This window comes from Sus scrofa, chromosome 4 (genome assembly GCF_000003025.6).
Source record: "Sus scrofa isolate TJ Tabasco breed Duroc chromosome 4, Sscrofa11.1, whole genome shotgun sequence".
NCBI classification, from domain to species: Eukaryota; Metazoa; Chordata; class Mammalia; order Artiodactyla; family Suidae; genus Sus; species Sus scrofa.
Genome location: NC_010446.5, coordinates 128,883,285 through 128,898,284, shown reverse-complemented (window position 1 = coordinate 128,898,284; position 15,000 = coordinate 128,883,285). Strand labels below are relative to the sequence as shown.

Here is a 15,000-nt window from a genome sequence, read left to right as displayed (position 1 = left end):
TTTTCATCATTAACCCAGGCAATCACACAGCACTGAGTTATTGCATTGAAACAAAAAGCACACACCGCGCTTGGTAATTCTTTATGGATTTACAATAGGAACTTCATTAATGTCTGTTGTAGGGATCACAAAAAAACAACATTTATCTGCAAATAGGAATTTAGCAAGCTTCAAAAGTCTCAGGAAAAAAATTAGGCTTCTTTGTCTTCGGTAATGCATTTTCTTAATGCCGCGTGCGGGGAAAATGACTAATATTTGAAAACTTTGAGCTGTTTAAAATGACACCGCCGTGTTTTCACGCTCCTTTGGGTTGCTTTCCCTACTCAGCTTTGTGAGATGGTTTTAAATGTATTTCCGGTTCTTTATGGGGAACGTTGAGCGCCTCGAAGCACGAGCACTTTTCCTTATTCCCGTTCCTCCTGTGGGAAAAGCTCCATACAATAGTCTCTGTTCTCTTTGAAGACTTTTTTTTTTTGGAAATTCACCAGTCGCCATGGACGACCCATTTCAAGCTTCTTTAAGGCCACGCCGGTCCCTGCACATGCTTACCCATTTTTATGGTTTCGGTTGTAAGGACGTGACTTTCCAGGGCAGGGTGGAGGGTGGTGACAGGAACCCCTGGAGGTATCACCCATCTCAGCTTAGAGGCAAAGCCATTCGTAGGGAGGCTCGGGAGCCAGAAACGAACAGTAGGCGACTCGGAGGGCTGCTCTCCTCCCACCACCTTCCGTGTCAAAGCTTGGGTCTTCCGGGCTTTCGGGTGCTGGTTTTATACCATGTCCTTCCCTGACTTGGCAAAGCATAAAAAATGATGGTTACGGCCACCAGTGTGCCCCGTGACCACGGAAGGATGTGAGACAAGGTGGAAAACGGAGCCAGAGCCCAAGGGACTGAGCACGGGAGGGACTGAGCACGGCCTCGCGTCCACTGGGCTGGGTCTCGGGCACCACCTGCTGAGTCTGAGATGACGTCACGTGAGGGGTGTCAGGGAGGCGCGTCGGTCCCGGGGTGCGGTGTTTGCAAGAGCCTGTGTGTGTGTGTCATGCCTTTGCTTTGCGTCCTCGTCCTCTGTCTGGGCACCTTTGGCAGCCAGGCCGGGCCGGGCCGGGGAGGGTGTTCCCTCCGGGAGACGGAATGTATCAGGCGGCGGAGGAGCACCTACCTGTGTGTGTTTTCGTCCTGCGGGAAGCCAGCAGAGGACAGGTGGCCTTCAGGAGTTAGGAGCGCTTGAAGGCGCACGGAAATCTCACTTCAGGCCCTGGGCTTGTCACACGTGGGTGAGGAGCCGTGTGCGGGGGTGGCATTAGTGCAGAATGTTCTGTGGGCCTGAGTGTCTCAGGGTTGCTCTGGGCGCTCCGCTCTCCATGAGCGCAGTCAAGGCCCGAGGTGGTTTCTGTAAGTAAAGGTCCGGGCACGTTCCCGTGGTCCAGAGAGATGCTAATGAGCGGGCATGGGGCGGGGTGCGGGGGGGTCATGAACATACATCCTGATGGAGCATAACCTGCTTTTTGGACCTGGAGAATGCTTGAAAATGATTTCTTCTCTGGAGGGGATGAGATGGGGGCGACATGACAAATCGCTCCGTTTTATTATTTTCTCTCTCGTTCTCCATACTTTTGTAGGGAAAATTGGACATTAATTTTGGCCGCTTTCCTTCTGTCCGCAGAACCAATTACGTTTTTAGTGCACGAGGCGTAATAAATACACCCGAGCCTCCTCTGGCTTCAAAGTAATGAGTCGATTATTTGTCCCTCCCTTCGTTAAGGCAGCTAATTGTATGGAAAGTATAGGCTAGGCCCCATCGTCTGGCCCCTCTCAACTTTTATCCTCCTGAAATTCGTGCCCAGTATCTGGGATGTCAAGTGACGCTGCTGTTGTCCTGTGTCACTCGCTGTATGTTGTACATTCGGAGAAGAATAATTTTACGCTCTTAAATCACATGGTCCCTTGACTGCGACCTCAGACCAGTAGTGTTCCAGGCTCTGCAAGACGGCCTGGCCTGTATCGTCAGAGGAGGTGCGGCTGCCACCGTCAGGAGAGTGTGGGCTTGTAGAGTTATGTAAATACAATCAAGAATTGTGGCTGACGTTTTTCTTGGAGGGGGTGTAAGTTTTGGCCTGCTCTGGAGCTCTTTCTTCCACTCGGGACTGATGCTTCCATCTCGGATCATCTGTGCTTTTCAGTCTCTTTGGGCCGGAGGAAAACTGAGCGAGCATCTAGTCTATGTCCGTAATTGGTGTGTGTGTGTGTGTGTGTGTGTGTCCATCGTGGAGGACATTTGATGCTCATTTATTAAATATGCTCGCTGGCTGCTCCCGCATCTTTGTGCTGGACAGACAAATTACCTTTCTCACACTGAGCCTCCACTCTGGGGAATTAAGCCTCCACCACTTTAATTAGCTTGGAAGTGGGGGGTCGCAGCTCCTAATAGACTTCAGGCTTTGAGTAAGTTAGGGAAAGGGTGAGACGAGAACTTCCTGGGAAGCTCAAAATGTCATTTAAAACCCATAAAACCCTAATATATATTATTTCATTCTGGTAATTGCAAACAGATTGTATTTGACGACTGTGTGGGTTGTCATTTCCCGGAGACGTCGAAGTTCGACTTCCACGGACTACGTTCTAGTTATGAACACATTGCATGTTGGGTGTATTTACAGAATTTATGTCCTGTTAGTGACATAGCAGACAGGAAACACCACGAGTAGTGTCTGAACATCTGCGTGGGTACACACACGTGCACAGGTGCACACGCCTAGAGAGAGAAGCGAGCGCACGGGCGAATTGGGGACACGGGGCAGCAGAGTGATCGCGGTAACTTCGGTGTTGGTCTAGTGGTATCGAGTGCCCGGCACTGCTGACTGTCCTCCCCATACGGTATGGTCCTGTCACAGCCTGATTCTCCCCACCTTAGAGATGAGGAAACCGAGACACAGACAGCTGCGTAACCTGCCAGCGGTTTCACGGACGGTTGAGACTCTTAACCCAAAACTTCCTGAAGAGGGATTTGGTTCTGATGCAACTTGTAAGATACAAGCGCGAGGCAAGATGCTCTAAGTCATTCTTTTCAGAAAGAAACTTGCCTCTAACAGAGTTAAGCACACTTCACTGCAGAACCTTGCACCAGAAACTTCCCGAAAGTCCATTGCTTGTCTCATTTTCCCTGCGAGGGAAAGTGCAGAAAACGGTCCGCTTTAGTTCTTCGCCGCCAGAGCGAGTAGCCTAGAAAGCCTCCGTCTCGCGTCACTGCTGGAACGTAATCTAATAAAAGAAGATTAGTGAATGCAGAGGAGACAAAAGCAGGCGTGTTTGAGTTTCATCTCTCTCAAATTTAGCATTTTAGCTAAGATGCCCGTTCTTCTCTCTTGCAGGTCTGCTAAAAGGTCAGAGTGATGCAGAATGCGTGCCTTCATCTCAGATTTTGTTCATCGCAGGTGGATCCCCTGTGTCTTCAGTAGACAAGTCACCTTTGTAGCACCAGTGCCAGCTCCATGCCATTGCACCTTCTTTAGTCTTGATTGCCCTTCCCGCATTTATTGGTGTATTAAAATGACTGAATATGAACATTAAGGACGCCATGAACCTGGGCTAATGGGAGACTGTAGAGAAAATGAAAAAAGATCCACCGGAGGACATCTTTGGGGGGGAGGGAGCTTGGGAGGCGGGAGATGACTAATGAAGCTAATTAAAAGAAGCATTCAAATCTGCTTTCTACCCTCATTAACAATTAGCAGGGCACTGGCCAGAGTTGGCACCCTGCGTTTTACCTTTCCAACATTCTCTTTGCTCTTTGTATATTTAAGTGTCGTAAGGAAATGTGTTTCAATCAAAACTGAACATGAGATAAAGGAAAGATGTGGCTTTTGTGATATTCTATCACAAACACTTTTATTGTATCTCTCTGTAAAATACAATGTATGTATATGCATGTAAGTGTTTTTGTCCTGATGTTGCTACTCCCATGGCAAAGGAAAAAAAAAGAATGAAAAAAAGAAAAAAAAAAAATCATTGGAAAAAAAAAAAATCAGGCTCCTAGCAGCTACTGTGTAGAAATTTCCCCCTACTTCTAATTTGCTGAATGAAGAAAAAAAAAATCTTTTATTTGTGATATTTTCAGAGACATTTGCTCTAGTATGGTGTATTTAAATAATAAAAACTTAAAAGAAAAAATATTTGATGGCGTTTGGGTTTAAACACTGCTTTTTCTCATCTGTATTTTGGAAAAAACTTGAGTTTTTTTGTTCCACACCAGGCTCACTTTAAATCTTAGGGGTTGAGGGGAGGTGCTTTCTTTATTTCTGACTCAGCAGGCAGTCCTCAAATTACTGGGCTTTGCTGTTTTGGGCAGGGGTACACAGCCCTGTTTCTCACGGACTCCTTTGTGTGGGTTCAGAGCCCGCTGTCAGTGGCACGTCATCACACTTCCGCCCCATCACAGCGGGCCTTGTGTGTTTATATTCATACACATGGGTTTGACCCTTCGGCTGTGTGGTCTGTTCTTTTTTTTCCTCAATAGGAGAGTCTTGGGCGTGGATGGGAAGCGTGGCGAAGAATGAGGCGTGACCATCTCCTACTCTCAGCAAGTTGATAGCCGCTGAGGAAATGGCTGTTCTGAAGCCTGCCTGTGCAGCTGGTGCGGTTCCACTGGCGGTTAGGGACCTCGGGTTCTCTTCTGTGGGGGAGCAGCCATCTCCTGCTGAGCTTTAAGACACGTGTGGTCTGCTGGATGAGTTATTTTGTTCGGTTCTTCCGCTCTCCTCCTGACCCTGCCTTTCCATGTGTTTGGGGGAGGATTTGGATTCATCTGGTGGTAGTCTTGAGGTATTTAGTGGCTAGTTCTAGGCAGCAGAGTCTCCCCAACAGCGCCTGCGTTGCCTGCCGAGGTGTCCTGCAGAAAGCACGTGTGGGCCAAGGACTGAGCCCAGGGCCGGTGCTGGCAGGAGGCAAGGCCCCAAAGCCTGCCCTGCCAGGCTGGTTCTTTGTGAGCCGGTCTCAATGACAGCTCCTATCAGAGATCAGTAAAACCAGGTGTGTTCAGAATGCTGCTTTACATTTTCTTCCTAAAAATGGCATCTTTTATTTTCTCTTGGTCCGGAAAAGCTCCAGATAGAGACACACCGTCGCTGAGAAGAGGCGTGGGTTCTGTAGACATCTGGCTGGCCACATCTCCGCTACCAGTCCGCCTCCCTGTGGGATCTGCTTTCAGAGATTCCAGGCCAAGAGGCAAAATCGTTACTCAAACTGAAAACACCCTATAAACCTCCTGTAGGAGAATTTCAAGGCAGAGAGTTAAAGGGAATAGTTTTATTCGAGTTTTAGAGAAAGAAAATGCAGGATAAAAAAATACAGTGAACACAATCGCATGAATAACAATACCTGTTTCAGCTGGATCCTTGGGGAATGGCTCAGAATTAGTTCTGGGTCTCAAGTTTTTTTGTTTCCCCCTCTGGATACTCCGAGGCAGTGTGGACTCCGCAGGACGGAAAGGAGACGTGTGTTAATAAGAATGCAAGCATCTTCTCTAATTCTCTTTGGCGTGAGCACTCGTGTCCCGTGCGGTGTGGAAATTCAAAGGAGGCAGTTAATAACCTTTGGTCAGTGGTACAGTGTGGCGTTTAGTGATGTGGAGGGTAAGGTCACTAAAGATGTTAAATGAACTGTTACGTGGCTCGTTCCCCAAGCACTTGCTGCGTCTTTAATAACGAGCTTCTAAAAGCACTTCCCAAGTTGCAGGCCTCTAAGATTACAAATGTCACTCTTGTTAGTGTAACCACATGCTGGTGATGAAGGCTTCTCTTTGATGTGCTAAATGGGAGAAGGACTAATGGAGCCATGAATATACAATAGGCCATGTTTAAGTAGTAGTCTTGCTTTAGGTAAAACCTTCCTTGAAACCAGAGGCATTTCAGACAATACACCCCGGCTCTAATGGGGATGCTCAGTGCAGATAGAAAGCTCCTGAAAACTCGCAGGCTTATTCTGATGTGAACAGTGCTTGAGTTCCTCCTCCCCCAACCCCAACGCTGCTGAGGGGGAAGAAAACCAAAACCCACGCGCTTGTTCACCTTTCATCGATGCGTTTGTGATGTGAGTGAGAGGTGCTCTGTTCTTTTGAGAGGACGCATCTCAGCCCAACCACGTCGTCGAGCAAGACGGCCCCCAGTCCCTGCGAGCGAGGGCGGTGCAAAAGGCAAGCAAATGGTGTGGAGCCCAGCTGAAGTCCTGATTAAAAAAAACCCAAGTTTATGGTCCTAATAAATGTCTCGAGCATGCAAATTGTCACTCTTGCTAATGAAACAATTTTGTAAAAGATCATCCTCTGAGAGGGTTTAGTGTTTTCCTACCTCTCTGTCTCGTTAGATTTACACAGTCAGAAAGGCAGCAGAGCCTGCATGAAGCTTCTCCAAACCAAATCATTTGCCTCCAGAAACTATTTCCAGCTCCTCATGATTTATTAGGAAAGAGTTTAAGGCGGACTGTAGCGTCTTATAAAATACAAAATGAGAAAACTGTCACACCGACATGAAGCCTGCGAAATTGTCATCCTTTTAGTATTAACTGTATTTAAATTCATTTGCCCTTATTAGCACTGATATTTGGAACAACTAATAATCTCAAATGAAGCTCTTAAATTAAATGGCTTAAATGTCAATTCAGTTAGACGGCAGTGTGTGCACTACTGTATTTATATAAATTATTTCTCAGGGCCACAAAATTGTCTAACAAACAGCGGATCCGGGCATTGGATATCAAGACCCTCTGGTGAAAAGCTTCGGTGTAGCCTGAACCACTGTTACAGATGGAGAAAAGCGAGTCCACAGCCCCCTTCACCCAGGAGTTTCTTTCCCGGGCGCTTCCACCTGTGACCCAGTTGGAAACACAGACTATTTACAGGTCGATGTTCCTTGTCACTTTGTTACTAAGACTCACCTATTGTCAGTCCAGCCAAGTCACAGAAATGCTTATTGCAGTTAAATAGCAATTTGTTTCCATGAAACTGCAATTAAAGTATTAGGAGCAGCCATGTTAGCCTGGCAGTGCTCTGAACACATGTTAAACAGCCAGCGATGCCCGCTGGCAGAGGCGGGGCTCCCCCAGCAGCAAAGCGGTGGGTTCCAGCTAAGAGGCATGTGGGGCCCTGTGCCCCTCTGGGGACCTGCCGAGAGCTGTGAGCGTCAGGGCTGCTCTGGGAAGGCGGACTGGCCCCTCCAGCGAGACTCTTCTCCCCTGGATGCGAAGGGCTTTCTGCCCGTAAGATGCGGCCGCGCTTCCTTGAGGGAACCTGTGTGAGAGCAGATTGATTCAGCCGAGACTGGACTGAAAGTGGGGGCCTCAGGCCAATAATGTACTACAGGTCCTGACACGTTACAGCTGTGTCAACAGGGCCAGGCTCTCTCCTAAATCACAGCTAATAAAGCGGAGGATGAGAATCCATTGATTCTGTTATAAGTTCTCTGAATGGCACTGGAAAGTTGTTTAATGAGTCTCGGGTGGAAGGGGCGAGGCTGCACCCAGTCACCGAAGCCCCGATGTTAGCTGTCCATCTTCCTCCAGGAGCAGGGCAGGCCCGCTTTCCCGGCTGTGAGCACCCGCAGCCCAGAGCAAAACCTGCGGGGGAAAGACAGGCTCTGAGCCGAACCCTTCTGACGCTCAGAACGTGCCGAGTGAGAGAGGTGAAATGCAGAGGTTTTTGCAGAAAATGCGAGCCCTCGATGCAAGATCCTGAGTGGGGGAAAGGGTTGCAGAGGTGGTGTCTTAAGATGCAATTAGCATTGAATTCTAACCAGCTGGCAAGCCCTCATCAGCTGCTGAGAACAGGAGGCGTCTCACCTTCCTTTGGCCTAGAAAGTTCCCCCTACCTTGCCTCAGAAGGCTTACGCCCCCAACGTTTTCAGGAGCCATCCTCGTGTGCAGCGGGTCTATTTGTAGGACTTGTGTCGTTTGAGCTAAAAAGAGGGAAACAAGAAAGGGTTTCTTCCTAAATTAATTTCTCATTTTCGGTGAATGGAGCTTTTAGGAACTGAGACGGGAAAATCTGAAGACAAACAGTTTACAAATGAAGATTAATTATGAAAGCTGGAAAGGAAATTGCCTGCCTGGGCGGCGATTGGAAGCCCTGTCCTTTAAATACGGTTAGGTGGCGACGGGCGTGTCACCTCCTCACCTCCCTCCGAGGCCTCTGCTTCGGTTTCCAGCGTCAGTTTATGGGATTGCCACGCTTTCTCTCACCCTGACCTCCTTAAGCGTGATGCTTACTATAATGACTCTGTCTGGAGCTGCGTAACGCTTTGTCGGGGTCCCTGTGTGTTCACCTTCCCTGTTACCCGTGTTCTCTCTCACGGTCCTTTCAATGATCCTCTTAATGATTCCTGCCTCGGTTTTAGGGTCGCGCAGGAAGGTTTAGAGGGTGACTTTTTCAGCAGAGCCCGGACTTGAGCGAGGGGACGTTCCCTCTCTTTAGACGCAGCGTTTAAGGGGGAGCCCAAAATCCCGACGTCAAGACGGGGCTTTCATGCAGTATTTTTGCGACTAGAACAAACACTCCATGAGGAACAAAATAATCACAATCTAAAATACAGGCAGGATCAGTATCACCTATCTTTCCGTTTCCTCAGGCGCCAACCTTGCTGGGCACCGTCCTTCATGCCCAAAGTGCCAGAACTCTTCTTGCCCTGGCACTTGGGGCATGTGCGTAGAATTGTCTTATAAATCGCGAGTGCAACAATGGTATATTTTAGTCTATGAGCTAGAACTAGGGTTTCCTTTCCTTAAATAACTAAAATATTGTATTGTTTTTATCTTTTATAGCATATTTATCATTTACATATTATATCACCTTTATCCACTCTGGTGGCCTCCAAAAACTTGTTCAGATTACCTGCATATTTTAGCCTTGCTCTAAAAGGAATGTCTCTTGAATTTTGACACATCTCAACAACTTCATGATGAAAAATGCGGTGTAATTGAGAACTCTGCCTACGTGTCGCTGTTGCTGAGGGAAAAGCCCTAGACTTTAGGAATTGTCCTAGTCCAGAAAGCAAAATGGATAATTAATTATATCCCAGACAAAACGGCAAGTGGTATGTTTAAAATGTCTGAATGAGCTGTAATATTTGTGGCAAATAAAAGATCAGTGGAATTATTAGGTCAAAGTAGCCCGCATTTATAAGTCTAAAAGAAGTAATACACACGCGATCATATTTAGAGAAAATTCCTACATGTTCATGAGGCGAGAAGCAGACGTGTCACCAAAGAACTAACACTCCTGTCTGTCGTTTGAAACAGGCGAGGGCCGAAGTCTTCCCATGGACAGGTTATATACCCTTGGTCACATCCAAACACGACGCCGAGCTGATTTTTAAAATTTTGTTGGCAGTACTTGCTCTTTTCCCATTAATTGCTAGAATCCAAAAAGACATCAAATTTTGTAAATAAATTGCTACAACACACCATTAAATCCAGCTGCCTATATTACAAAAAGAAAAATAGCGAAGAAAATTTCTGCTCCATTTGCTAAAACATGCTTTTGATGTTGATATAAAGGTTAGGCAAAAAGGCCTTTTTAAAAAGTTCTTGGCGCAGATTCCTGATTGCAGTGGATGCCGGTGCCAACGTCCCTGTTCCCAAAGCCCGCAGCTTCTCTGTGTTATTTCGTGGAGTAACTCAGCCCAATGCCTTTCCCCTCTTATCTGCTAAGTACAAAATGAGACGTCAGTTACCCAAGATACGTTTTTTTTTCCAGTCTGAAGACTAAATTACCCCTCTCCCAGGATAGGGATGGAGATATATATATATATATATATATATCTCCTCTTGAAATTGTAAGGACCTGAAAAAACATGCACGGATCAACGCAGCACGGATCAGAGACAGCGGCGAGTGGATCGGAAAGAAGGGGAGGCTGTGTGTTGGGAGCACATGCTGACCTAAGCGCCCAACAGCAGCAGAGGCAGGCCGGTCCCCTCACGGGATGGGGTGGGGGGGGATTTGCACCAGGTAGCGGGCGGGGCTGCACAACCCATGTGCTCAACTACTCGCTTATACCCGTCTCTACAGCTGCCCGGAAAACCATGACACATTCCGGGGTGTCAGTACACGGCACCCACGCTCAGAGCTGCGAATGGGCCTGAGCAAGAGCCTGAATGGTGTCCCCGTCACCTTTGTTTTGGCAGCGGGGGGGGGGGGGGAATAGATGTTTGTGGGCTCTATAAAAGATAAAATATAATCCTGGGCTCTGGAGGAATCTCTCTCATGAGAAAGAGGGAGGAGGGAGCCCCGAAGAAATTTCAGGGTGCCTGAAGAGATGGCTCTCGGAGGAGGACCGAGGGGTGGCGAGGCGTCTCCCCTGCAGATGGGGATGTGGCTGTCGGGGCTCCCCAGACGCACCCCACGAATGTGCCTTTGACTGTCCGAGTCCACTATGAGCAATAAGGGGCTCCGGCCTTTAATCCCCTCGGGCGCTGCCACTGCGCCTGCTGAAACTCCAGCCAGGCCTTCGTGGGCTGCGAGCTGGTGACATCAAGAGGTTTCAGACGTTGGCAGGGCTGGTGGTTTTTAAAAGTGGATGCGGTACAGCATTTGGCAACACTCACAGGTGTGTCACGGAGAGCAGAGGTGAAAGGACTCGACAGATTCTTGATGAAAGTGGGGTACCACGGGGCAAGGAGCATCGCTTCTGGTTTGTTGAAGCTGCGGCCCCTGGAAACGAACCCTTCCTTTCTCCGAGGGGAAGGAGGCGGTGGGGGCCCGAAGAGATGGAGGGGGGCAGATTTGAGTTTCCTGATGTGTTTCCGAGTGAATCGGGCGGACAAACAGGCTTGATTTTCAAAGGACAGGCGATCCTAAGTGGATTTCTGACGCTGAGGCTTTTAGCTGGGCCTTTCTTCCTGGGGATGGGTGTAATTCCCAGAACTCCATCCGTGACCTCATGCTCTAAGCAATTGTTTTTCTACCCTCTAAGTAGTAAAACATGTTTTAAAATTAAAAAGAAAGGGGGAGAAAGATTCCGGCTGGCTTTGGCGCTCTCAAAAGCCAGACTCTCTTTGCTGTGGGCCAAGCGTGGTGTAGCTGTGTGATATTTTTCTCCCTACGTTGTGTTTTGCATTTTTTTTTTTAGGCTAGACTCTGATTTCCAACAGGCCCACCAAAGGATTCTGCCTCTGGAATCCCCTTGTTTTGTATGCAGATGGCATGTTAATGAACTCATTACCGTGCATTTTATCCAGCTCTGGACAGATTTGTGACATTATTTTTCAAAACAAAACGGGGTTAGGCAGTTGGTTGGTTGGGCCTGATGAGAATTGGGTGACTAAGTTAAAAAAACGCTTTTCAAAACACTATCCACTTGCTAAGGGTGGCTGCTAAACCTTCTCTAAAGCTGCTCCTACCGCGACTCCTGCCCCTAAAGAGGGCCCTGGGCTTTCCCCACCGTCCTAAAGACTTAGTAGACTGCGGAGCCCGAAGGTGTCAGCCAGTTCCATTCTAAGACCAGGCGACTCTGGGCTTCCCCTCGGATGCTTGCCTCGGGTGTCTGCGGGCAGCTTGTGAATGTCCGTGGCCTCTTTTAGCTTAGGCTTCCTCACCGACCAAGGGAGAGACGCCGTTATCTTCAGGGAGAGGCGCCGAGAGTTCCTGGTGGAATGTTCACCCTGGACTCTGCTCCTCATGCCTCACGGCCTCCCCTTTTGGGTCAGAGCCTGTCCCAAAGCACACGGGGTGCTGTCATGCGAAATAAGCACCAAACAGGGAGTCGGCAGATACTTGGACCTTAATTTTAGGCCTGAAGGGAAGTCAAACGGAACCTATAATTAAATTTGTCTTTCCAATCAAATATTAGCCATGGGCTAATCATTTACTCTCTCACCTCATTTTGCCCATCTGCTGAATAGGAATTTACTAATCAGGGCTGTAGTTGCCGCTGCATCGGATGGGTCATTAGAAGCTAGAAGGGCTTTTACCTTCTGAGGGTGGTATCTTGGGTCATAACCACGGAAACAACAGAGAATACAGCAGCGTCTCCGATGTAAGGTTTGGCTATGAGGTCTTCAATTTACTTTGAAAATTATCATAGCCACCTGTCACCTGTCTTCTCCAATGGAGGGGCCTTCACGGGGTAGGTGAATCCAAGAGAGTGGATAACATGCCAATTTTTTTTTTTAGTTTGGTTTAGAATGTAATAGGTATTTTTTTAAATTTAAAAAAGTGTTTTTTGAGCCATTTAAGGGTCACAGAAAAATTGAGAGGAAGGTACAAAGACTTCCCACTTTCCCCCCACCCCACATGCAAGGCTCTCCTCCGACCGTCTCCACCAAAGTGGGACATGTCTTACAGCCGATGAGCCCATGGTTGCTGGCGTGTCACCATCGCCCGGAACCTGTAGTTGACATCAGGGCTCACCCTTGGGGCTGGAAAGTCTCTGCATTTGGACAAATGTAGAATGACATGTATCCGTCATTACAGCGTCACTCAGGATTCTCACCACTAGAAAAATCCTCTGTGCTCTGCCTGGTCCCCCCCTGCCCCCACAAACCCTGCCGGCGACTGGCCTTTTTACTGTCTCTATAGGTTTGCCTGGTGTAATTGGAGTCATATAGTATGTAGTCTTTCTGGGTGGGCTCCTTCTTCTTCTTCTTTTCTTCTTTTTATGGCCATACCTGTGGCATATGGAAGTTCCCAGGCTAGGGGTCAAATCAGAGGTGCAGCTGCCCACCTCCACCACAGCCATGGCAAGTGGGATCCGAGTGGCATCTGTGACCTACACCGCAGCTCAAGGCAATGCCAGATCCTTAACCCACCGAGTGAGGCCAGGAATCGAACCCGCATCCTCATGGACACCAGTTGGGTTCATAACCCTCTGAACCACAGCAGGAACTCCTCAGGTGGGCTTCTTTACTTAGTAATATATGCATCCACGTGTCTGTCTTTTCATGGGTCAATATAACTCCTCTCCCAACAGCCCTGAATCATACGCCGGTGTCGGGGTGAGCCACGGTGCCTTTATCCATCACCTACGTACGTCATCTTGGTCGCTTCCAGGTTTTGGCAGCTATGAATAAAGCTGCTCTAATCAACTGTGTGCAGGTTTTTCTGTGGCCATAAGTTTTTAATTCTGTAATTTTGGAAAGCAAGGTGATCAAGCTTTTGTTAGGTAAACGTTACACACAATTGGCTGTTCCATAAACTCAGACCAAATGGTGGTAGCTTGGGAAAAGAGAGGAACATCCATTGAACGTTTGTGTGGCCGATGCCTCCTTTCCTACGATATCCCCAGCTCTCAGCTCCGAGGAAGATGCTGCTACTCCCCTGTTTGTAATTGAGGGAGCAGGGACTTCGCGAGGTTGACTGAGGGCTCAAGGTCACACGCTACAGAGGCCTCTGAAGAAGGTGACTCCGAGCCCGGAGCCCTCTCCGGAGCCCCAGTGCCTCCTGGCGGGGACACCATGTTCCGATGAAAGCTCTTCCGCAGCTAATCCCCTGGCTGGCTGGTCTACCATCAGATAGGGGGGTTGACGCTACACATTCAAACCATCGCACACTCGTGAATATTAAAACTGTTTGGTTGCCTTTGGAAGAAGCCAGTGGTCCAGGCACCGTTATTTATACGTGGGAGTAGTCACGGTGTCCTCTTGACCACACACTTGCCTTAGAAACGATAATCACCCTTATTTCCCATCCTGTGGCCCCTTCAAGACAGGCAAAGGGGTTATCATTTGCTCTTTGTCTGGTAATTCAGTTAGAGCGAACTCTTATTGAGCTCAGCACGTTACACGCAGTAACTGGTTTAATCCTCATGAGAAACCTATAACGCTGGTCTTACGGATCCATTTCACTCATATGGAGACTGAGAATTAGCATCTAGGTTGGGTAACGGTCCTGCACGTTTCGCACCGGGGCTGACACCTGAGCCAGCCTGGCCTGAAATATCCTGCCGGGTTCTGGGTCCTGCCCCTCCTTCAACTCTTGTGACAGCCTCATCACAGCAGGTGCGTTATTGCCATTCTACAGGTGAGGGCGTGGAGGTTCTGAGAATTTGGCACCGTGTGCCGAGGGCCTGGCTGGGGTGGCCCAGAACTGTGTCACTCTGCAGAGTCGACCCCGCTCCTGAGCCGCCCCTGTTCATGGGCAGAATAAGCTGTGGGGCGATGTGGAGCACTGGGGCTGCTGGCGTCCTCTGTCGTAGAGTCTGCGGGAGCCTTCTCCCCTCGTCCAGGAGCCATGTATCAAATCTCATTAGCTACTGTTACAACAATGCGAGCCCAGCTCCTGGTTGGTTAGCATATTTCTCCTTTACATTTTCTAAAAACGGCTGCAATTGTGAGTCACTCTCATTTATCAAAGGGCCCTTTCTATATCGGTAGCATTTATTTTTTCCATTTTCTATGAGACAAATCTTTGGCTGGAACATATTTTAATTTCATCTGGCCCACTTTACTCCATGTTGCTTTGGACAAACACAAGGCCCTTCTGAATGTGCTTCTGGCCTTTGCACACTTGCGAGCTGGGGCTTTGCGTCTTACTCCAGCTCAGGAGGTAGCTTTAGTTTAGAAACTTAGATTCCGCTGGAGTCGTCTTTAACAGATGGGTTCACTGCGGGTCCGACAGCTGTGTCATTCCCTGGCTCTTCCTCCGGGACCAGGGCTGCCTCCTCCGTGAAGCGTTCCTGGGTTTCCCAACTGCATTCCGGATTCCCCTCGGGGACTGAACCATCTGCTCTCCAGTCAGAATGAGAGCCCCTGGGGGGCAAGCGAGCATCTCCTTTCTGTCTGTGTCCCTACTGTCTAGAAGAGTGCCTGGCATCAGTGAATCTTTGTCGAATGACCAAACGAACAAGCGTAGGAATGAGTGAATGAATAAAAAGAGGTACTTACCTGCAGGATGCTGGGTTGATTTAATTCTGAGCTGCTGTTCCCTGTTTCTAGGCAGCGCCACGTCCCCCTGCTTGATGGGAAGCGGGTGGAACTGCGGTCTGCCCTCAGACCTCTGACTTCTGCCCATTACAGC

The 15,000-nt window shown here is 48.6% G+C and overlaps 1 protein-coding gene and 1 long non-coding RNA gene across 4 annotated transcripts in view; one reads left to right on the top strand and one right to left on the bottom strand.

Moving 5' to 3' along the window:
- The window catches only part of LMO4 (LIM domain only 4), a 16,536-nt gene extending 12,364 nt beyond the window's left edge, over positions 1–4,172 (top strand). For 2 of the 3 annotated variants that reach the window (XM_021088448.1, XM_021088449.1), the window contains exon 5: positions 3,372–4,172. In XM_021088448.1, the coding sequence (XP_020944107.1) occupies positions 3,372–3,380 (9 nt within the window). In that variant the 3' untranslated portion in view covers positions 3,381–4,172. 3 annotated transcript variants of the gene reach the window in all.
- The window catches only part of LOC110260393, a 13,756-nt gene continuing 2,173 nt past the window's right edge, over positions 3,418–15,000 (bottom strand). Inside the window, exons 1-2 of the long non-coding RNA XR_002343644.1 lie at positions 14,868–15,000; positions 3,418–9,400 (exon numbers count right to left, since the gene is read on the bottom strand). The exon at positions 14,868–15,000 is cut by the window's right edge and continues 2,173 nt beyond it. This is a non-coding gene — a long non-coding RNA (uncharacterized LOC110260393). The remainder of the gene's footprint in view (positions 9,401–14,867) is intronic.